Here is a 23,238-nt window from a genome sequence, read left to right as displayed (position 1 = left end):
CACCAGGGTTTAGTTAGCCGGTAGTAGCTGGTACACCTCAACACTAGGGTTTAGTTAGCCGGTAGTAGCTGGCTCCCACACCTCAACGCCAGGGTTTAGTTAGCCGGTAGTAGCTGGCTCCTACACCTCAACACCAGGGTTTAGTTAGCCGGTAGTAGCTGGTACACCTCAACACCAGGGTTTAGTTAGCCGGTAGTAGCTGGCTCCTACACCTCAACACCAGGGTTTAGTTAGCCGGTAGTAGCTGGCTCCTACACCTCAACACCAGGGTTTAGTTAGCCGGTAGTAGCTGGCTCCTACACCTCAACACCAGGGTTTAGTTAGCCGGTAGTAGCTGGCTCCTACACCTCAACACCAGGGTTTAGTTAGCCGGTAGTAGCGGGCTCCTACACCTCAACACCAGGGTTTAGTTAGCCGGTAGTAGCTGGCTCCTACACCTCAACACCAGGGTTTAGTTAGCCGGTAGTAGCTGGCTCCTACACCTCAACACCAGGGTTTAGTTAGCCGGTAGTAGCTGGCTCCTATACCTCAACACCAGGGTTTAGTTAGCCGGTAGTAGCTGGTACACCTCAACACCAGGGTTTAGTTATCCGGTAGTAGCTGGCTCCTACACCTCAACACCAGGGTTTAGTTATCCGGTAGTAGCTGGCTCCTACACCTCAACACCAGGGTTTAGTTATCCGGTAGTAGCTGGCTCCTACACCTCAACACCAGGGTTTAGTTATCCGGTAGTAGCTGGTACACCTCAACATCAGGGTTTAGTTAGCCGGTAGTAGCTGGCTCGTACACCTCAACACCAGGGTTTAGTTAGCCGGTAGTAGCTGGCTCCTACACCTCAACACCAGGGTTTAGTTAGCCGGTAGTAGCTGGCTCCTACACCTCAACACCAGGGTTTAGTTAGCCGGTAGTAGCTGGCTCCTACACCTCAACACCAGGGTTTAGTTAGCCGGTAGTAGCGGGCTCCTACACCTCAACACCAGGGTTTAGTTAGCCGGTAGTAGCTGGCTCCTACACCTCAACACCAGGGTTTAGTTAGACGGTAGTAGCTGGCTCCTACACCTCAACACCATGGTTTAGTTAGCCGGTAGTAGCTGGCTCCTATACCTCAACACCAGGGTTTAGTTAGCCGGTAGTAGCTGGCTCCTACACCTCAACACCAGGGTTTAGTTAGCCGGTAGTAGCTGGCTCCTACACCTCAACACCAGGGTTTAGTCAGCCGGTAGTAGCTGGCTGCTACACCTCAACACCAGGGTTTAGTTAGCCGGTAGTAGCTGGCTGCTACACCTCAACACCAGGGTTTAGTTAGCCGGTAGTAGCTGGCTGCTACACCTCAACACCAGGGTTTAGTTGACCGGTAGTAGCTGGCTCCTACACCTCAACACCAGGGTTTAGTTAGCCGGTAGTAGCTGGTATACCTCAACACCAGGGTTTAGTTAGACGGTAGTAGCTGGTATACCTCAACACCAGGGTTTAGTTAGCCGGTAGTAGCTGGCTCCTACACCTCAACACCAGGGTTTAGTTAGCCGGTAGTAGCTGGCTCCTACACCTCAACACCAGGGTTTAGTTAGCCGGTAGTAGCTGGCTCCTACACCTCAACACCAGGGTTTAGTTAGCCGGTAGTAGCTGGTACACCTCAACACCAGGGTTTAGTTAGCTGGTACACCTCAACACCAGGGTTTAGTTAGCCGGTAGTAGCTGGCTCCTACACCTCAATACCAGGGTTTAGTTAGCCGGTAGTAGCTGGCTCCTACACCTCAACACCAGGGTTTAGTTAGCCGGTAGTAGCTGGCTCCTACACCTCAACACCAGGGTTTAGTTAGCCGGTAGTAGCTGGCTCCTACACCTCAACTCCAGGGTTTAGTTAGCCGGTAGTAGCTGGCTGCTACACCTCAACACCAGGGTTTAGTTAGCCGGTAGTAGCTGGCTGCTACACCTCAACACCAGGGTTTAGTTAGCCGGTAGTAGCTGGCTGCTACACCTCAACACCAGGGTTTAGTTGACCGGTAGTAGCTGGCTCCTACACCTCAACACCAGGGTTTAGTTAGCCGGTAGTAGCTGGTATACCTCAACACCAGGGTTTAGTTAGACGGTAGTAGCTGGTATACCTCAACACCAGGGTTTAGTTAGTCGGTAGTAGCTGGTACACCTCAACACCAGGGTTTAGTTAGCCGGTAGTAGCTGGCTCCTACACCTCAACGCCAGGGTTTAGTTAGCCGGTAGTAGTTGGCTCCTACACCTCAACACCAGGGTTTAGTTAGCCGGTAGTAGCTGGCTCCTACACCTCAACACCAGGGTTTAGTTAGCCGGTAGTAGCTGGCTCCTACACCTCAACACCAGGGTTTAGTTAGCCGGTAGTAGCTGGCTCCTACACCTCAACACCAGGGTTTAGTTAGCCGGTAGTAGCTGGCTCCTACACCTCAACACCAGGGTTTAGTTAGCCGGTAGTAGCTGGCTCCTACACCTCAACACCAGGGTTTAGTTAGCCGGTAGTAGCTGGCTCCTACACCTCAACGCCAGGGTTTAGTTAGCCGGTAGTAGCTGGCTCCTACACCTCAACGCCAGGGTTTAGTTAGCCGGTAGTAGCTGGCTCCTACACCTCAACGCCAGGGTTTAGTTAGCCGGTAGTAGCTGGCTCCTACACCTCAACGCCAGGGTTTAGTTAGCCGGTAGTAGCTGGCTCCTACACCTCAACGCCAGGGTTTAGTTAGCCGGTAGTAGCTGGCTCCTACACCTCAACGCCAGGGTTTAGTTAGCCGGTAGTAGCTGGCTCCTACACCTCAACGCCAGGGTTTAGTTAGCCGGAAGTAGCTGGCTCCTACACCTCAACGCCAGGGTTTAGTTAGCCGGTAGTAGCTGGCTCCTACACCTCAACGCCAGGGTTTAGTTAGCCGGTAGTAGCTGGCTCCTACACCTCAACGCCAGGGTTTAGTTAGCCGGTAGTAGCTGGCTCCTACACCTCAACGCCAGGGTTTAGTTAGCCGGTAGTAGCTGGCTCCTACACCTCAACGCCAGGGTTTAGTTAGCCGGTAGTAGCTGGCTCCTACACCTCAACGCCAGGGTTTAGTTAGCCGGTAGTAGCTGGCTCCTACACCTCAACACCAGGGTTTAGTTAGCCGGTAGTAGCTGGCTCCTACACCTCAACACCAGGGTTTAGTTAGCCGGTAGTAGCTGGCTCCTACACCTCAACACCAGGGTTTAGTTAGCCGGTAGTAGCTGGCTCCTACACCTCAACACCAGGGTTTAGTTAGCCGGTAGTAGCTGGCTCCTACACCTCAACACCAGGGTTTAGTTAGCCGGTAGTAGCTGGCTCCTACACCTCAACACCAGGGTTTAGTTAGCCGGTAGTAGCTGGCTCCTACACCTCAACACCAGGGTTTAGTTAGCCGGTAGTAGCTGGCTCCTACACCTCAACACCAGGGTTTAGTTAGCCGGTAGTAGCTGGCTCCTACACCTCAACACCAGGGTTTAGTTAGCCGGTAGTAGCTGGCTCCTACACCTCAACACCAGGGTTTAGTTAGCCGGTAGTAGCTGGCTCCTACACCTCAACACCAGGGTTTAGTTAGCTGGTACACCTCAACACCAGGGTTTAGTTAGCCGGTAGTAGCTGGCTCCTACACCTCAACACCAGGGTTTAGTTAGCCGGTAGTAGCTGGCTCCTACACCTCAACACCAGGGTTTAGTTAGCCGGTAGTAGCTGGCTCCTACACCTCAACTCCAGGGTTTAGTTAGCCGGTAGTAGCTGGCTGCTACACCTCAACACCAGGGTTTAGTTAGCCGGTAGTAGCTGGCTGCTACACCTCAACACCAGGGTTTAGTTAGCCGGTAGTAGCTGGCTGCTACACCTCAACACCAGGGTTTAGTTGACCGGTAGTAGCTGGCTCCTACACCTCAACACCAGGGTTTAGTTAGCCGGTAGTAGCTGGTATACCTCAACACCAGGGTTTAGTTAGACGGTAGTAGCTGGTATACCTCAACACCAGGGTTTAGTTAGTCGGTAGTAGCTGGTACACCTCAACACCAGGGTTTAGTTAGCCGGTAGTAGCTGGCTCCTACACCTCAACGCCAGGGTTTAGTTAGCCGGTAGTAGTTGGCTCCTACACCTCAACACCAGGGTTTAGTTAGCCGGTAGTAGCTGGCTCCTACACCTCAACACCAGGGTTTAGTTAGCCGGTAGTAGCTGGCTCCTACACCTCAACACCAGGGTTTAGTTAGCCGGTAGTAGCTGGCTCCTACACCTCAACACCAGGGTTTAGTTAGCCGGTAGTAGCTGGCTCCTACACCTCAACACCAGGGTTTAGTTAGCCGGTAGTAGCTGGCTCCTACACCTCAACACCAGGGTTTAGTTAGCCGGTAGTAGCTGGCTCCTACACCTCAACACCAGGGTTTAGTTAGCCGGTAGTAGCTGGCTCCTACACCTCAACGCCAGGGTTTAGTTAGCCGGTAGTAGCTGGCTCCTACACCTCAACGCCAGGGTTTAGTTAGCCGGTAGTAGCTGGCTCCTACACCTCAACGCCAGGGTTTAGTTAGCCGGTAGTAGCTGGCTCCTACACCTCAACGCCAGGGTTTAGTTAGCCGGTAGTAGCTGGCTCCTACACCTCAACGCCAGGGTTTAGTTAGCCGGTAGTAGCTGGCTCCTACACCTCAACACCAGGGTTTAGTTAGCCGGTAGTAGCTGGCTCCTACACCTCAACGCCAGGGTTTAGTTAGCCGGTAGTAGCTGGCTCCTACACCTCAACGCCAGGGTTTAGTTAGCCGGTAGTAGCTGGCTCCTACACCTCAACGCCAGGGTTTAGTTAGCCGGTAGTAGCTGGCTCCTACACCTCAACGCCAGGGTTTAGTTAGCCGGTAGTAGCTGGCTCCTACACCTCAACGCCAGGGTTTAGTTAGCCGGTAGTAGCTGGCTCCTACACCTCAACGCCAGGGTTTAGTTAGCCGGTAGTAGCTGGCTCCTACACCTCAACGCCAGGGTTTAGTTAGCCGGTAGTAGCTGGCTCCTACACCTCAACGCCAGGGTTTAGTTAGCCGGTAGTAGCTGGCTCCTACACCTCAACGCCAGGGTTTAGTTAGCCGGTAGTAGCTGGTACACCTCAACACCAGGGTTTAGTTGGCCGGTAGTAGCTGGCTCCTACATCTCAACACCAGGGTTTAGTTAGCCGGTAGTAGCTGGTACACCTCAACACCAGGGTTTAGTTAGTCGGTATTAGCTGGTATACCTCAACACCAGGGTTTAGTTAGTCGGTAGTAGCTGGTACACCTCAACACCAGGGTTTAGTTAGCCGGTAGTAGCTGGCTCCTACACCTCAACGCCAGGGTTTAGTTAGCCGGTAGTAGCTGGCTCCTACACCTCAACGCCAGGGTTTAGTTAGCCGGTAGTAGCTGGCTCCTACACCTCAACGCCAGGGTTTAGTTAGCCGGTAGTAGCTGGCTCCTACACCTCAACGCCAGGGTTTAGTTAGCCGGTAGTAGCTGGCTCCTACACCTCAACGCCAGGGTTTAGTTAGCCGGTAGTAGCTGGCTCCTACACCTCAACGCCAGGGTTTAGTTAGCCGGTAGTAGCTGGCTCCTACACCTCAACACCAGGGTTTAGTTAGCCGGTAGTAGCTGGTACACCTCAACACCAGGGTTTAGTTGGCCGGTAGTAGCTGGCTCCTACATCTCAACACCAGGGTTTAGTTAGCCGGTAGTAGCTGGTACACCTCAACACCAGGGTTTAGTTAGTCGGTATTAGCTGGTATACCTCAACACCAGGGTTTAGTTAGTCGGTAGTAGCTGGTACACCTCAACACCAGGGTTTAGTTAGCCGGTAGTAGCTGGCTCCTACACCTCAACGCCAGGGTTTAGTTAGCCGGTAGTAGCTGGCTCCTACACCTCAACACCAGGGTTTAGTTAGCCGGTAGTAGCTGGCTCCTACACCTCAACACCAGGGTTTAGTTAGCCGGTAGTAGCTGGTACACCTCAACACTAGGGTTTAGTTAGCCGGTAGTAGCTGGCTCCTACACCTCAACACCAGGGTTTAGTTAGCCGGTAGTAGCTGGCTCCTACACCTCAACACCAGGGTTTAGTTAGCCGGTAGTAGCTGGCTCCTACACCTCAACACCAGGGTTTAGTTAGCCGGTAGTAGCTGGCTCCTATACCTCAACACCAGGGTTTAGTTAGCCGGTAGTAGCTGGTACACCTCAACACCAGGGTTTAGTTATCCGGTAGTAGCTGGCTCCTACACCTCAACACCAGGGTTTAGTTATCCGGTAGTAGCTGGTACACCTCAACACCAGGGTTTAGTTATCCGGTAGTAGCTGGCTCCTACACCTCAACACCAGGGTTTAGTTATCCGGTAGTAGCTGGTACACCTCAACACCAGGGTTTAGTTAGCCGGTAGTAGCTGGCTCGTACACCTCAACACCAGGGTTTAGTTAGCCGGTAGTAGCTGGCTCGTACACCTCAACACCAGGGTTTAGTTAGCCGGTAGTAGCTGGCTCCTACACCTCAACACCAGGGTTTAGTTAGCCGGTAGTAGCTGGCTCCTACACCTCAACACCAGGGTTTAGTTAGCCGGTAGTAGCGGGCTCCTACACCTCAACACCAGGGTTTAGTTAGCCGGTAGTAGCTGGCTCCTACACCTCAACACCAGGGTTTAGTTAGACGGTAGTAGCTGGCTCCTACACCTCAACACCATGGTTTAGTTAGCCGGTAGTAGCTGGCTCCTATACCTCAACACCAGGGTTTAGTTAGCCGGTAGTAGCTGGCTCCTACACCTCAACACCAGGGTTTAGTTAGCCGGTAGTAGCTGGCTCCTACACCTCAACACCAGGGTTTAGTCAGCCGGTAGTAGCTGGCTCCTACACCTCAACACCAGGGTTTAGTTAGCCGGTAGTAGCTGGCTCCTACACCTCAACACCAGGGTTTAGTTAGCCGGTAGTAGCTGGTACACCTCAACACCAGGGTTTAGCTATCCGGTAGTAGCTGGCTCCTACACCTCAACACCAGGGTTTAGTTATCCGGTAGTAGCTGGTACACCTCAACATCAGGGTTTAGTTAGCCGGTAGTAGCTGGTACACCTCAACACCAGGGTTTAGTTAGCCGGTAGTAGCTGGTACACCTCAACACCAGGGTTTAGTTAGCCGGTAGTAGCTGGTACACCTCAACACTAGGGTTTAGTTAGCCGGTAGTAGCTGGCTCCCACACCTCAACGCCAGGGTTTAGTTAGCCGGTAGTAGCTGGCTCCTACACCTCAACACCAGGGTTTAGTTAGCCGGTAGTAGCTGGTACACCTCAACACCAGGGTTTAGTTAGCCGGTAGTAGCTGGCTCCTACACCTCAACACCAGGGTTTAGTTAGCCGGTAGTAGCTGGCTCCTACACCTCAACACCAGGGTTTAGTTAGCCGGTAGTAGCTGGCTCCTACACCTCAACACCAGGGTTTAGTTAGCCGGTAGTAGCTGGCTCCTACACCTCAACACCAGGGTTTAGTTAGCCGGTAGTAGCGGGCTCCTACACCTCAACACCAGGGTTTAGTTAGCCGGTAGTAGCTGGCTCCTACACCTCAACACCAGGGTTTAGTTAGCCGGTAGTAGCTGGCTCCTACACCTCAACACCAGGGTTTAGTTAGCCGGTAGTAGCTGGCTCCTATACCTCAACACCAGGGTTTAGTTAGCCGGTAGTAGCTGGTACACCTCAACACCAGGGTTTAGTTATCCGGTAGTAGCTGGCTCCTACACCTCAACACCAGGGTTTAGTTATCCGGTAGTAGCTGGTACACCTCAACACCAGGGTTTAGTTATCCGGTAGTAGCTGGCTCCTACACCTCAACACCAGGGTTTAGTTATCCGGTAGTAGCTGGTACACCTCAACACCAGGGTTTAGTTAGCCGGTAGTAGCTGGCTCGTACACCTCAACACCAGGGTTTAGTTAGCCGGTAGTAGCTGGCTCCTACACCTCAACACCAGGGTTTAGTTAGCCGGTAGTAGCTGGCTCCTACACCTCAACACCAGGGTTTAGTTAGCCGGTAGTAGCTGGCTCCTACACCTCAACACCAGGGTTTAGTTAGCCGGTAGTAGCGGGCTCCTACACCTCAACACCAGGGTTTAGTTAGCCGGTAGTAGCTGGCTCCTACACCTCAACACCAGGGTTTAGTTAGACGGTAGTAGCTGGCTCCTACACCTCAACACCATGGTTTAGTTAGCCGGTAGTAGCTGGCTCCTATACCTCAACACCAGGGTTTAGTTAGCCGGTAGTAGCTGGCTCCTACACCTCAACACCAGGGTTTAGTTAGCCGGTAGTAGCTGGCTCCTACACCTCAACACCAGGGTTTAGTCAGCCGGTAGTAGCTGGCTGCTACACCTCAACACCAGGGTTTAGTTAGCCGGTAGTAGCTGGCTGCTACACCTCAACACCAGGGTTTAGTTAGCCGGTAGTAGCTGGCTGCTACACCTCAACACCAGGGTTTAGTTGACCGGTAGTAGCTGGCTCCTACACCTCAACACCAGGGTTTAGTTAGCCGGTAGTAGCTGGTATACCTCAACACCAGGGTTTAGTTAGACGGTAGTAGCTGGTATACCTCAACACCAGGGTTTAGTTAGCCGGTAGTAGCTGGCTCCTACACCTCAACACCAGGGTTTAGTTAGCCGGTAGTAGCTGGCTCCTACACCTCAACACCAGGGTTTAGTTAGCCGGTAGTAGCTGGCTCCTACACCTCAACACCAGGGTTTAGTTAGCCGGTAGTAGCTGGTACACCTCAACACCAGGGTTTAGTTAGCTGGTACACCTCAACACCAGGGTTTAGTTAGCCGGTAGTAGCTGGCTCCTACACCTCAATACCAGGGTTTAGTTAGCCGGTAGTAGCTGGCTCCTACACCTCAACACCAGGGTTTAGTTAGCCGGTAGTAGCTGGCTCCTACACCTCAACACCAGGGTTTAGTTAGCCGGTAGTAGCTGGCTCCTACACCTCAACTCCAGGGTTTAGTTAGCCGGTAGTAGCTGGCTGCTACACCTCAACACCAGGGTTTAGTTAGCCGGTAGTAGCTGGCTGCTACACCTCAACACCAGGGTTTAGTTAGCCGGTAGTAGCTGGCTGCTACACCTCAACACCAGGGTTTAGTTGACCGGTAGTAGCTGGCTCCTACACCTCAACACCAGGGTTTAGTTAGCCGGTAGTAGCTGGTATACCTCAACACCAGGGTTTAGTTAGACGGTAGTAGCTGGTATACCTCAACACCAGGGTTTAGTTAGTCGGTAGTAGCTGGTACACCTCAACACCAGGGTTTAGTTAGCCGGTAGTAGCTGGCTCCTACACCTCAACGCCAGGGTTTAGTTAGCCGGTAGTAGTTGGCTCCTACACCTCAACACCAGGGTTTAGTTAGCCGGTAGTAGCTGGCTCCTACACCTCAACACCAGGGTTTAGTTAGCCGGTAGTAGCTGGCTCCTACACCTCAACACCAGGGTTTAGTTAGCCGGTAGTAGCTGGCTCCTACACCTCAACACCAGGGTTTAGTTAGCCGGTAGTAGCTGGCTCCTACACCTCAACACCAGGGTTTAGTTAGCCGGTAGTAGCTGGCTCCTACACCTCAACACCAGGGTTTAGTTAGCCGGTAGTAGCTGGCTCCTACACCTCAACGCCAGGGTTTAGTTAGCCGGTAGTAGCTGGCTCCTACACCTCAACGCCAGGGTTTAGTTAGCCGGTAGTAGCTGGCTCCTACACCTCAACGCCAGGGTTTAGTTAGCCGGTAGTAGCTGGCTCCTACACCTCAACGCCAGGGTTTAGTTAGCCGGTAGTAGCTGGCTCCTACACCTCAACGCCAGGGTTTAGTTAGCCGGTAGTAGCTGGCTCCTACACCTCAACGCCAGGGTTTAGTTAGCCGGTAGTAGCTGGCTCCTACACCTCAACGCCAGGGTTTAGTTAGCCGGTAGTAGCTGGCTCCTACACCTCAACGCCAGGGTTTAGTTAGCCGGTAGTAGCTGGCTCCTACACCTCAACGCCAGGGTTTAGTTAGCCGGTAGTAGCTGGCTCCTACACCTCAACGCCAGGGTTTAGTTAGCCGGTAGTAGCTGGCTCCTACACCTCAACGCCAGGGTTTAGTTAGCCGGTAGTAGCTGGCTCCTACACCTCAACGCCAGGGTTTAGTTAGCCGGTAGTAGCTGGCTCCTACACCTCAACGCCAGGGTTTAGTTAGCCGGTAGTAGCTGGCTCCTACACCTCAACGCCAGGGTTTAGTTAGCCGGTAGTAGCTGGCTCCTACACCTCAACACCAGGGTTTAGTTAGCCGGTAGTAGCTGGCTCCTACACCTCAACACCAGGGTTTAGTTAGCCGGTAGTAGCTGGCTCCTACACCTCAACACCAGGGTTTAGTTAGCCGGTAGTAGCTGGCTCCTACACCTCAACACCAGGGTTTAGTTAGCCGGTAGTAGCTGGCTCCTACACCTCAACACCAGGGTTTAGTTAGCCGGTAGTAGCTGGCTCCTACACCTCAACACCAGGGTTTAGTTAGCCGGTAGTAGCTGGCTCCTACACCTCAACACCAGGGTTTAGTTAGCCGGTAGTAGCTGGCTCCTACACCTCAACACCAGGGTTTAGTTAGCCGGTAGTAGCTGGCTCCTACACCTCAACACCAGGGTTTAGTTAGCCGGTAGTAGCTGGCTCCTACACCTCAACACCAGGGTTTAGTTAGCTGGTACACCTCAACACCAGGGTTTAGTTAGCCGGTAGTAGCTGGCTCCTACACCTCAACACCAGGGTTTAGTTAGCCGGTAGTAGCTGGCTCCTACACCTCAACACCAGGGTTTAGTTAGCCGGTAGTAGCTGGCTCCTACACCTCAACTCCAGGGTTTAGTTAGCCGGTAGTAGCTGGCTGCTACACCTCAACACCAGGGTTTAGTTAGCCGGTAGTAGCTGGCTGCTACACCTCAACACCAGGGTTTAGTTAGCCGGTAGTAGCTGGCTGCTACACCTCAACACCAGGGTTTAGTTGACCGGTAGTAGCTGGCTCCTACACCTCAACACCAGGGTTTAGTTAGCCGGTAGTAGCTGGTATACCTCAACACCAGGGTTTAGTTAGACGGTAGTAGCTGGTATACCTCAACACCAGGGTTTAGTTAGTCGGTAGTAGCTGGTACACCTCAACACCAGGGTTTAGTTAGCCGGTAGTAGCTGGCTCCTACACCTCAACGCCAGGGTTTAGTTAGCCGGTAGTAGTTGGCTCCTACACCTCAACACCAGGGTTTAGTTAGCCGGTAGTAGCTGGCTCCTACACCTCAACACCAGGGTTTAGTTAGCCGGTAGTAGCTGGCTCCTACACCTCAACACCAGGGTTTAGTTAGCCGGTAGTAGCTGGCTCCTACACCTCAACACCAGGGTTTAGTTAGCCGGTAGTAGCTGGCTCCTACACCTCAACACCAGGGTTTAGTTAGCCGGTAGTAGCTGGCTCCTACACCTCAACACCAGGGTTTAGTTAGCCGGTAGTAGCTGGCTCCTACACCTCAACACCAGGGTTTAGTTAGCCGGTAGTAGCTGGCTCCTACACCTCAACGCCAGGGTTTAGTTAGCCGGTAGTAGCTGGCTCCTACACCTCAACGCCAGGGTTTAGTTAGCCGGTAGTAGCTGGCTCCTACACCTCAACGCCAGGGTTTAGTTAGCCGGTAGTAGCTGGCTCCTACACCTCAACGCCAGGGTTTAGTTAGCCGGTAGTAGCTGGCTCCTACACCTCAACGCCAGGGTTTAGTTAGCCGGTAGTAGCTGGCTCCTACACCTCAACGCCAGGGTTTAGTTAGCCGGTAGTAGCTGGCTCCTACACCTCAACGCCAGGGTTTAGTTAGCCGGTAGTAGCTGGCTCCTACACCTCAACGCCAGGGTTTAGTTAGCCGGTAGTAGCTGGCTCCTACACCTCAACGCCAGGGTTTAGTTAGCCGGTAGTAGCTGGCTCCTACACCTCAACGCCAGGGTTTAGTTAGCCGGTAGTAGCTGGCTCCTACACCTCAACGCCAGGGTTTAGTTAGCCGGTAGTAGCTGGCTCCTACACCTCAACGCCAGGGTTTAGTTAGCCGGTAGTAGCTGGCTCCTACACCTCAACGCCAGGGTTTAGTTAGCCGGTAGTAGCTGGCTCCTACACCTCAACGCCAGGGTTTAGTTAGCCGGTAGTAGCTGGCTCCTACACCTCAACGCCAGGGTTTAGTTAGCCGGTAGTAGCTGGTACACCTCAACACCAGGGTTTAGTTGGCCGGTAGTAGCTGGCTCCTACATCTCAACACCAGGGTTTAGTTAGCCGGTAGTAGCTGGTACACCTCAACACCAGGGTTTAGTTAGTCGGTATTAGCTGGTATACCTCAACACCAGGGTTTAGTTAGTCGGTAGTAGCTGGTACACCTCAACACCAGGGTTTAGTTAGCCGGTAGTAGCTGGCTCCTACACCTCAACGCCAGGGTTTAGTTAGCCGGTAGTAGCTGGCTCCTACACCTCAACGCCAGGGTTTAGTTAGCCGGTAGTAGCTGGCTCCTACACCTCAACGCCAGGGTTTAGTTAGCCGGTAGTAGCTGGCTCCTACACCTCAACGCCAGGGTTTAGTTAGCCGGTAGTAGCTGGCTCCTACACCTCAACGCCAGGGTTTAGTTAGCCGGTAGTAGCTGGCTCCTACACCTCAACGCCAGGGTTTAGTTAGCCGGTAGTAGCTGGCTCCTACACCTCAACGCCAGGGTTTAGTTAGCCGGTAGTAGCTGGCTCCTACACCTCAACACCAGGGTTTAGTTAGCCGGTAGTAGCTGGTACACCTCAACACCAGGGTTTAGTTGGCCGGTAGTAGCTGGCTCCTACATCTCAACACCAGGGTTTAGTTAGCCGGTAGTAGCTGGTACACCTCAACACCAGGGTTTAGTTAGTCGGTATTAGCTGGTATACCTCAACACCAGGGTTTAGTTAGTCGGTAGTAGCTGGTACACCTCAACACCAGGGTTTAGTTAGCCGGTAGTAGCTGGCTCCTACACCTCAACGCCAGGGTTTAGTTAGCCGGTAGTAGCTGGCTCCTACACCTCAACACCAGGGTTTAGTTAGCCGGTAGTAGCTGGCTCCTACACCTCAACACCAGGGTTTAGTTAGCCGGTAGTAGCTGGTACACCTCAACACTAGGGTTTAGTTAGCCGGTAGTAGCTGGCTCCTACACCTCAACACCAGGGTTTAGTTAGCCGGTAGTAGCTGGCTCCTACACCTCAACACCAGGGTTTAGTTAGCCGGTAGTAGCTGGCTCCTACACCTCAACACCAGGGTTTAGTTAGCCGGTAGTAGCTGGCTCCTATACCTCAACACCAGGGTTTAGTTAGCCGGTAGTAGCTGGTACACCTCAACACCAGGGTTTAGTTATCCGGTAGTAGCTGGCTCCTACACCTCAACACCAGGGTTTAGTTATCCGGTAGTAGCTGGTACACCTCAACACCAGGGTTTAGTTATCCGGTAGTAGCTGGCTCCTACACCTCAACACCAGGGTTTAGTTATCCGGTAGTAGCTGGTACACCTCAACACCAGGGTTTAGTTAGCCGGTAGTAGCTGGCTCGTACACCTCAACACCAGGGTTTAGTTAGCCGGTAGTAGCTGGCTCGTACACCTCAACACCAGGGTTTAGTTAGCCGGTAGTAGCTGGCTCCTACACCTCAACACCAGGGTTTAGTTAGCCGGTAGTAGCTGGCTCCTACACCTCAACACCAGGGTTTAGTTAGCCGGTAGTAGCGGGCTCCTACACCTCAACACCAGGGTTTAGTTAGCCGGTAGTAGCTGGCTCCTACACCTCAACACCAGGGTTTAGTTAGACGGTAGTAGCTGGCTCCTACACCTCAACACCATGGTTTAGTTAGCCGGTAGTAGCTGGCTCCTATACCTCAACACCAGGGTTTAGTTAGCCGGTAGTAGCTGGCTCCTACACCTCAACACCAGGGTTTAGTTAGCCGGTAGTAGCTGGCTCCTACACCTCAACACCAGGGTTTAGTCAGCCGGTAGTAGCTGGCTCCTACACCTCAACACCAGGGTTTAGTTAGCCGGTAGTAGCTGGCTCCTACACCTCAACACCAGGGTTTAGTTAGCCGGTAGTAGCTGGTACACCTCAACACCAGGGTTTAGCTATCCGGTAGTAGCTGGCTCCTACACCTCAACACCAGGGTTTAGTTATCCGGTAGTAGCTGGTACACCTCAACATCAGGGTTTAGTTAGCCGGTAGTAGCTGGTACACCTCAACACCAGGGTTTAGTTAGCCGGTAGTAGCTGGTACACCTCAACACCAGGGTTTAGTTAGCCGGTAGTAGCTGGTACACCTCAACACTAGGGTTTAGTTAGCCGGTAGTAGCTGGCTCCCACACCTCAACGCCAGGGTTTAGTTAGCCGGTAGTAGCTGGCTCCTACACCTCAACACCAGGGTTTAGTTAGCCGGTAGTAGCTGGTACACCTCAACACCAGGGTTTAGTTAGCCGGTAGTAGCTGGCTCCTACACCTCAACACCAGGGTTTAGTTAGCCGGTAGTAGCTGGCTCCTACACCTCAACACCAGGGTTTAGTTAGCCGGTAGTAGCTGGCTCCTACACCTCAACACCAGGGTTTAGTTAGCCGGTAGTAGCTGGCTCCTACACCTCAACACCAGGGTTTAGTTAGCCGGTAGTAGCGGGCTCCTACACCTCAACACCAGGGTTTAGTTAGCCGGTAGTAGCTGGCTCCTACACCTCAACACCAGGGTTTAGTTAGCCGGTAGTAGCTGGCTCCTACACCTCAACACCAGGGTTTAGTTAGCCGGTAGTAGCTGGCTCCTATACCTCAACACCAGGGTTTAGTTAGCCGGTAGTAGCTGGTACACCTCAACACCAGGGTTTAGTTATCCGGTAGTAGCTGGCTCCTACACCTCAACACCAGGGTTTAGTTATCCGGTAGTAGCTGGTACACCTCAACACCAGGGTTTAGTTATCCGGTAGTAGCTGGCTCCTACACCTCAACACCAGGGTTTAGTTATCCGGTAGTAGCTGGTACACCTCAACACCAGGGTTTAGTTAGCCGGTAGTAGCTGGCTCGTACACCTCAACACCAGGGTTTAGTTAGCCGGTAGTAGCTGGCTCCTACACCTCAACACCAGGGTTTAGTTAGCCGGTAGTAGCTGGCTCCTACACCTCAACACCAGGGTTTAGTTAGCCGGTAGTAGCTGGCTCCTACACCTCAACACCAGGGTTTAGTTAGCCGGTAGTAGCGGGCTCCTACACCTCAACACCAGGGTTTAGTTAGCCGGTAGTAGCTGGCTCCTACACCTCAACACCAGGGTTTAGTTAGACGGTAGTAGCTGGCTCCTACACCTCAACACCATGGTTTAGTTAGCCGGTAGTAGCTGGCTCCTATACCTCAACACCAGGGTTTAGTTAGCCGGTAGTAGCTGGCTCCTACACCTCAACACCAGGGTTTAGTTAGCCGGTAGTAGCTGGCTCCTACACCTCAACACCAGGGTTTAGTCAGCCGGTAGTAGCTGGCTCCTACACCTCAACACCAGGGTTTAGTTAGCCGGTAGTAGCTGGCTCCTACACCTCAACACCAGGGTTTAGTTAGCCGGTAGTAGCTGGTACACCTCAACACCAGGGTTTAGCTATCCGGTAGTAGCTGGCTCCTACACCTCAACACCAGGGTTTAGTTATCCGGTAGTAGCTGGTACACCTCAACATCAGGGTTTAGTTAGCCGGTAGTAGCTGGTACACCTCAACACCAGGGTTTAGTTAGCCGGTAGTAGCTGGTACACCTCAACACTAGGGTTTAGTTAGCCGGTAGTAGCTGGCTCCCACACCTCAACGCCAGGGTTTAGTTAGCCGGTAGTAGCTGGCTCCTACACCTCAACACCAGGGTTTAGTTAGCCGGTAGTAGCTGGTACACCTCAACACCAGGGTTTAGTTAGCCGGTAGTAGCTGGCTCGTACACCTCAACACCAGGGTTTAGTTAGCCGGTAGTAGCTGGCTCCTACACCTCAACACCAGGGTTTAGTTAGCCGGTAGTAGCTGGCTCCTACACCTCAACACCAGGGTTTAGTTAGCCGGTAGTAGCTGGCTCCTACACCTCAACACCAGGGTTTAGTTAGCCGGTAGTAGCGGGCTCCTACACCTCAACACCAGGGTTTAGTTAGCCGGTAGTAGCTGGCTCCTACACCTCAACACCAGGGTTTAGTTAGACGGTAGTAGCTGGCTCCTACACCTCAACACCATGGTTTAGTTAGCCGGTAGTAGCTGTTTCCTATACCTCAACACCAGGGTTTAGTTAGCCGGTAGTAGCTGGCTCCTACACCTCAACACCAGGGTTTAGTTAGCCGGTAGTAGCTGGCTCCTACACCTCAACACCAGGGTTTAGTCAGCCGGTAGTAGCTGGCTCCTACACCTCAACACCAGGGTTTAGTTAGCCGGTAGTAGCTGGCTCCTACACCTCAACACCAGGGTTTAGTTAGCCGGTAGTAGCTGGTACACCTCAACACCAGGGTTTAGCTATCCGGTAGTAGCTGGCTCCTACACCTCAACACCAGGGTTTAGTTATCCGGTAGTAGCTGGTACACCTCAACATCAGGGTTTAGTTAGCCGGTAGTAGCTGGTACACCTCAACACCAGGGTTTAGTTAGCCGGTAGTAGCTGGTACACCTCAACACCAGGGTTTAGTTAGCCGGTAGTAGCTGGTACACCTCAACACTAGGGTTTAGTTAGCCGGTAGTAGCTGGCTCCCACACCTCAACACCAGGGTTTAGTTAGCCGGTAGTAGCTGGTACACCTCAACACCAGGGTTTAGTTAGCCGGTAGTAGCTGGCTCCTACACCTCAACACCAGGGTTTAGTTAGCCGGTAGTAGCTGGCTCCTACACCTCAACACCAGGGTTTAGTTAGCCGGTAGTAGCTGGCTCCTACACCTCAACACCAGGGTTTAGTTAGCCGGTAGTAGCTGGCTTCTACACCTCAACACCAGGGTTTAGTTAGCCGGTAGTAGCTGGCTTCTACACCTCAACACCAGGGTTTAGTTAGCCGGTAGTAGCTGGCTTCTACACCTCAACACCAGGGTTTAGTTAGGCGGTAGTAGCTGGCTCCTACACCTCAACACCAGGGTTTAGTTAGCCGGTAGTAGCTGGCTCCTACACCTCAACACCAGGGTTTAGTTAGCCGGTAGTAGCTGGCTCCTACACCTCAACACCAGGGTTTAGTTAGCCGGTAGTAGCTGGCTCCTACACCTCAACACCAGGGTTTAGTTAGCCGGTAGTAGCTGGCTCCTACACCTCAACACCAGGGTTTAGTTAGCCGGTAGTAGCTGGTACACCTCAACACCAGGGTTTAGTTAGCCGGTAGTAGCTGGTACACCTCAACACTAGGGTTTAGTTAGCCGGTAGTAGCTGGCTCCCACACCTCAACGCCAGGGTTTAGTTAGCCGGTAGTAGCTGGCTCCTACACCTCAACACCAGGGTTTAGTTAGCCGGTAGTAGCTGGTACACCTCAACACCAGGGTTTAGTTAGCCGGTAGTAGCTGGCTCCTACACCTCAACACCAGGGTTTAGTTAGCCGGTAGTAGCTGGTACACCTCAACACCAGGGTTTAGTTAGCCGGTAGTAGCTGGCTCCTACACCTCAACACCAGGGTTTAGTTAGCCGGTAGTAGCTGGCTTCTACACCTCAACACCAGGGTTTAGTTAGCCGGTAGTAGCTGGCTCCTACACCTCAACACCAGGGTTTAGTTAGCCGGTAGTAGCTGGCTTTTGGCCCAAAATAATCATAATTGAAAAAGCCTATTCTTATTTTCAAATTTAAATAAAATTCACAGCGGCCAACTGTTTGATCCCTGGATATTTTCGTTCATGTTTTGAGGTAATGTTTACCCTTTTAAAGTAGCATCGTCAAAACCCAACCTGAGATGTTTAGGGAGTTACTTCATCAAGACTTCCTCGTGGGCCGTTGAATCCAGCATTTCTGTCCTCTTCTACTAGTTTTCAAATCAACTTTCTTTCGTTGTCCGGAAGCCAAAGGTACAATCCTAGTCGTATTGACGACCCGTTGTGTGGGGGCGGGTCCCGGTCGGTATTGAGGGCGGGTCCCGGTCGGTATTGAGGGCGGGCCCCGGTCCCGGCCGGTTTTGATTGCGGGCTCAAATGTCTGCGTCAGTAAGTTTTCAACCCACAGTTGAAACTGGAGCAGCAGGATGACCAGGTGGACTGGGGACAACAAGGACTCATCAGCCAGGGGTAACCTGTCTCTCTCTCTCTGTAATCCTCTAGGTGATGGTCGGGGTCTCTCCTCCCTGACTAGTGGTACCGGGGACCTGTTTGACCCTCTGCCCAACAGGAAGACCCCAGAGTCCTTCCTGGGTCCTAATGCAGCATTGGTCAACCTGGACTCACTGGTCACCAAGCCTCCTCAGCCTGCTCCTATTGTCAACCCCTTCCTCGCTGCCGCAGGTACCGACACCCCCCTGTACCGACACCCCCCTGTACCGACACCCCCCTGTACCGACACCCCCCTGTACCGACACCCCCCCCCGTACCGACACCCCCCCCCGTACCGACACCCCCCCCGTACCGACACCCCCCCGTACCGACACCCCCTTGTACCGAGACACCCAGTACTGGGCAGATGGTACACCAGCGGTCCTCTGGGACCCCCCCAAGGGGTACACATTTTGGGTTTTTGGCCCCATATAAAAGCTTGATGATTAGTTTTATTTAAATCATGTCCCCAAAATGTCCATTTTATTTGGCGCGTTTGATTCAGAACCGGTTCCAACTCCCCCCAACATGCCTACAAAGGATATAATAAGTGACCTGTAAACTTGGTCCAAACATTTCAAACAACGTTCCAGATCCAAACTTAGGTATTTTAAAACGTAAATAATCGATCAAATTTAAGATGGGATGAACTGCGTTCAGTACCGGGCGAAAACAAAGTGAAGCACGTTCCACTTGAGTCCCTCTGAGTGACACATGGAAAGAACAGGACTACTTTCTCACAAGAAAAACATCAACCATCAACCAAAACATCATTTCTAAAGACTGTTGACATCTAGTGGAAGCCATAGGAACTGCAAGTAAATTCCTGTTAAAACGGCCTTGCCATAGAAAACACATTGAGCTCAAAACAACATTTTCCCTGGATGGATTGTGCTCGGGGTTTCGCCAAATCAGTTATGTTATACTCACAGACATTTAGAAACTTCAGAGGTTTCAGTTTGTTTTTGTGTTTGTTTTTTACCCCTTTTTCTCCCCAATTTCGTGGTATCCAATTGTTTTAGTAGCTACTATCTTGTCTCATCGCTACAACTCCCGTACGGGCTCGGGAGAGACGACGGTTGAAAGTCATGCGTCCCCCGATACACAACCCAACCAAGCCGCACCGCTTCATAACACAGCGTGCATCCAACCCGGGAAGCCAGCCGCACCAATGTGTCGGAGGCTACACCGTGCACCTGGCGACCTTGGTTGGAATGCACTGCGCCCGGCCCGCCACAGGAGTCACTGGTGCGCGATGAGACAAGGACACCCCTACCGACCAAACCCTCCCTAACCCGGGCGACGCTAGGCCAATTGCAACCTCCCGGTCGCGGCCGGTTACGACAGAGCCTGGGCGCGAACCCAGAGTCTCTGGTGGCACAGTTAGACTTCCCTAAGAAGTGTTAAAGTACACAAGATAAAATAAATAAGCATAAATATGGGTGGTATTTACAATGGTGTTTGTTCTTCACTGGTTGCCCTTTTCTCGTGGCAACAGGTCACAAATCTTGCTGCTGTGATGGCACACTGTGGAATTTCACCCAGTAGATATGGGAGTTTATCAAAATTGGATTTGTTTTCGAATTCTTTGTGGATCTGTGTAATCTGAGGGAAATATGTCTCTCTAATATGGTCATACATTGGGCAGGAGGTTAGGAAGTGCAGCTCAGTTTCCACCTCATTTTGTGGTCAGTGTTGCACATAGCCTGTCTTCTCTTGAGAGCCATGTCTGCCTACGGCGGCCTTTCTCAATAGCAAGGCTATGCTCACTGAGTCTGTACATAGTCTCAATCTCTCTCTCTGGTGTTTGGTAATGCTGATGTCTTCTCTGTGTTCTGTTTGTCTCTCCTGTGTCTCCTTAGGAGCCGCCCCTGTAGCCGCCCCCCAGGCCAACCCCTTCCAGATGGGCCAGCCTAACCCCCCTACCCTAAACCAGATGAGAGTCAGCCCTATGCCAGGCCTGAGTCTGGGAGGGGGAGCAGGGTTCAGCAGCTTGTCCTCCATGGTAGACCCTCTGCCCCCCCTGACGGGCCACATGGTGCCCGGGGTTGGAGGGATGGGGGGTTTCCCGGCCTCTATGCCTCTGACCCAGCCCCTCTTCGGCTCAGCTCTGCCCCCCACAGCTGGCACACAGCCCCCCGGGACCACTAACCCCTTCTTGTTGTGAGGAACGCCTCAACTACACCCCCCCCCCCCCCCCCCCAACAAGACAACACCCCTGGACTCCTCTCCTGTTTTTCCACCCCCCCTCTCCTCTTCCTCCCTCTTCCTCTCTCTCTTCCTCTCTCCCCTCTGCTCTTCCTCTCTCTCTTCCTCTCTCTCTTCCTCTCTCCCCTCTGCTCTTCCCCTCTCCACTCTGCTCTTCCCCTCTCCACTCTGCTCTTCCTCTCTCCCCTCTCCCTCTCTGTTCTCTCTCTCCTCTTCCTTTCTCTCTCTCCTCTTCCTTTCTCTCTCTCCTCTTCCTTTCTCTCTCTCTCCTCTTTCTTTCTCTCTCCTCTCTCTCCTCTTCCTCTCTCTCCTCTTCCTCTCTCTCCTCTCCCCTCTTCCTCTCTCTCCTCTCCCCTCTTCCTCTCTCCCCTCTGCTCTTCCTCTCTCTCTCCTCTTCCTCTCTCTCCTCTTCTCTTCCTCTCTCCTCTCCCTCTGTCTTATATCAGATACTGTATCCTGTAGACAGTATTCCTGGCTGTTCTGACTGTTTTTAATGCTAGTCTGATCATAGAGTGAATCTAACTAAACTTGTACAACCCCAGGTGTGTGTGTGTGTACTAAGCAGGGATTTTGCACATGCTTAATTAGCTGTGACTGTTGCTTCACCGTTAGTCCTTAGCTGGAGACGACTCCACTGCCAGGTACACTGTGTTACTACCCCCCCCACCCCGTTACCGGCCACAACTTGTGAGGTCACTGCTTAGCGACCTATGACCCTGACACACAGCCACATGTGAATTTCCCCCCTCCCCCCCGAGGTCAACGTGTGAATTTTCACCCTCCCCCCCGAGGTCAACGTGTGAATTTTCACCCCCCCCCCCCCCCCCGAGGTCAACGTGTGAATTTTCACCCCCCCCCCCCCCCCCCCGAGGTCAACGTGTGAATTTTCACCCCCCCCCGAGGTCAACGTGTGAATTTCCACCCCCCCCGAGGTCAACGTGTGAATTTTCACCCCCCCCCCCCCCCCCCCGAGGTCAACGTGTGAATTTTCACCCCCCCCCCCCCCCCCCCCCCCGAGGTCAACGTGTGAATTTTCACCCCCCCCCCCCCGAGGTCAACGTGTGAATTTTTACCCCCCCCCCGAGGTCAACGTGTGAATTTTCACCCCCCCGAGGTCAACGTGTGAATTTTCACCCCCCCGAGGTCAACGTGTGAATTTTCACCCCCCCCGAGGTCAACGTGTGAATTTTCACCCCCCCGAGGTCCACGTGTGAATTTTCACCCCCCCCCCCCCCCCCGAGGTCAACGTCTGAATTTTCACCCCCCCTGAGGTCAACGTGTGAATTTTCACCCCCCCTGAGGTCCACGTGTGAATTTTCACCCCCCCGCAAATGTATATATGAACTTTAACCCCTGAGGTCAACGTATATATGAACTTTAACCCCTGAGGTCAACGTATATGAACTGGTGACTGGGTGGATGAACTTTCTCAGAAGAGGAAGAGACTGTGTTTATTTGGGAGTAAAAGACTCAAGGGACTTGTTTCTGTAGACTAAAGATGTCTGTTATTATACAACTGTCTGGAGTCCTTTAGGGCCCCCCCCCCCCGGCTGGAGTCCTTTAGGGCCCCCCCCCTAGAGTCCTTTAGGGCCCCCCACCCGGCTGGAGTCCTTTAGGGCCCCCCCACCCGGCTGGAGTCCTTTAGGCCCCCCCCCCCCCGGCTGTAGTCCTTTAGGCCCCCCCCCCCGGCTGGAGTCCTTTAGGCCCCCCCCCCCCCCGGCTGGAGTCCTTTAGTTAACCTCTTGACTCCAGGACTGTGGTTAACGGGGCCCTAACCTCTGACTCCAGGACTGTGGTTAACGTGGCCCTAACCTCCACCATTTAGAGACTGGAGTTAACATCTGACTCCAGGACTGTGGTTAACTGGCTGAATATTAGTAATCTCACATCTTATAATCATCTTTATATTGCTACTACACTGTCTGTCTGTAACCATCTATCTCCTAGGGTAACTGACCTGTCTGTCTGTAACCATCTATCTCCTAGGGTAACTGATCTCTGTCTGTAACCATCTATCTCCTAGGGTAACTGACCTGTCTGTCTGTAACCATCTATCTCCTAGTGTAACTGACCTGTCTGTCTGTAACCATCTATCTCCTAGTGTAACTGACCTGTCTGTCTGTAACCACCTATCTCCTAGTGGAACTGACCTGTCTGTCTGTAACCACCTATCTCCTAGTGGAACTGACCTGTCTGTCTGTAACCACCTATCTCCTAGGGTAACTGACCTGTCTGTCTGTAACCACCTATCTCCTAGTGGAACTGACCTGTCTGTCTGTAACCATCTATCTCCTAGTGGAACTGACCTGTCTGTCTGTAACCATCTATCTCCTAGTGTAACTGACCTGTCTGTCTGTAACCACCTATCTCCTAGTGGAACTGACCTGTCTGTCTGTAACCACCTATCTCCTAGGGTAACTGACCTGTCTGTCTGTAACCATCTATCTCCTAGTGGAACTGACCTGTCTGTCTGTAACCACCTATCTCCTAGTGGAACTGACCTGTCTGTCTGTAACCACCTATCTCCTAGTGGAACTGACCTGTCTGTCTGTAACCACCTATCTCCTAGGGTAACTGATCTGTCTGTCTGTAACCACCTATCTCCTAGTGTAACTGATCTCTGTCTGTAACCATCTATCTCCTAGTGGAACTGACCTGTCTGTCTGTAACCACCTATCTCCTAGGGTAACTGATCTGTCTGTCTGTAACCACCTATCTCCTAGTGTAACTGATCTCTGTCTGTAACCATCTATCTCCTAGGGTAACTGACCTGTCTGTCTGTAACCACCTATCTCCTAGTGGAACTGACCTGTCTGTCT

General features: G+C 52.6%; 1 protein-coding gene across 1 annotated transcript in view; it reads left to right on the top strand.

The window, feature by feature from the left end:
• LOC110511686 (epsin-2-like) overlaps positions 1-20,449 on the top strand; it is a 64,945-nt gene extending 44,496 nt beyond the window's left edge. Inside the window, exons 9-10 of the mRNA XM_036972331.1 lie at positions 18,224-18,403; positions 20,074-20,449. Of these exons, the coding sequence (XP_036828226.1) occupies positions 18,224-18,403; positions 20,074-20,378 (485 nt within the window). The 3' untranslated portion in view covers positions 20,379-20,449. The remainder of the gene's footprint in view (positions 1-18,223; positions 18,404-20,073) is intronic.
• Positions 20,450-23,238: the final 2,789 nt, after the last annotated feature.

Source organism: Oncorhynchus mykiss, unplaced genomic scaffold, assembly GCF_013265735.2.
Source record: "Oncorhynchus mykiss isolate Arlee unplaced genomic scaffold, USDA_OmykA_1.1 un_scaffold_140, whole genome shotgun sequence".
NCBI classification, from domain to species: Eukaryota; Metazoa; Chordata; class Actinopteri; order Salmoniformes; family Salmonidae; genus Oncorhynchus; species Oncorhynchus mykiss.
Note: the sequence above shows the minus strand (reverse complement) of the source record. Positions and strands in the feature narration are given on the sequence as shown.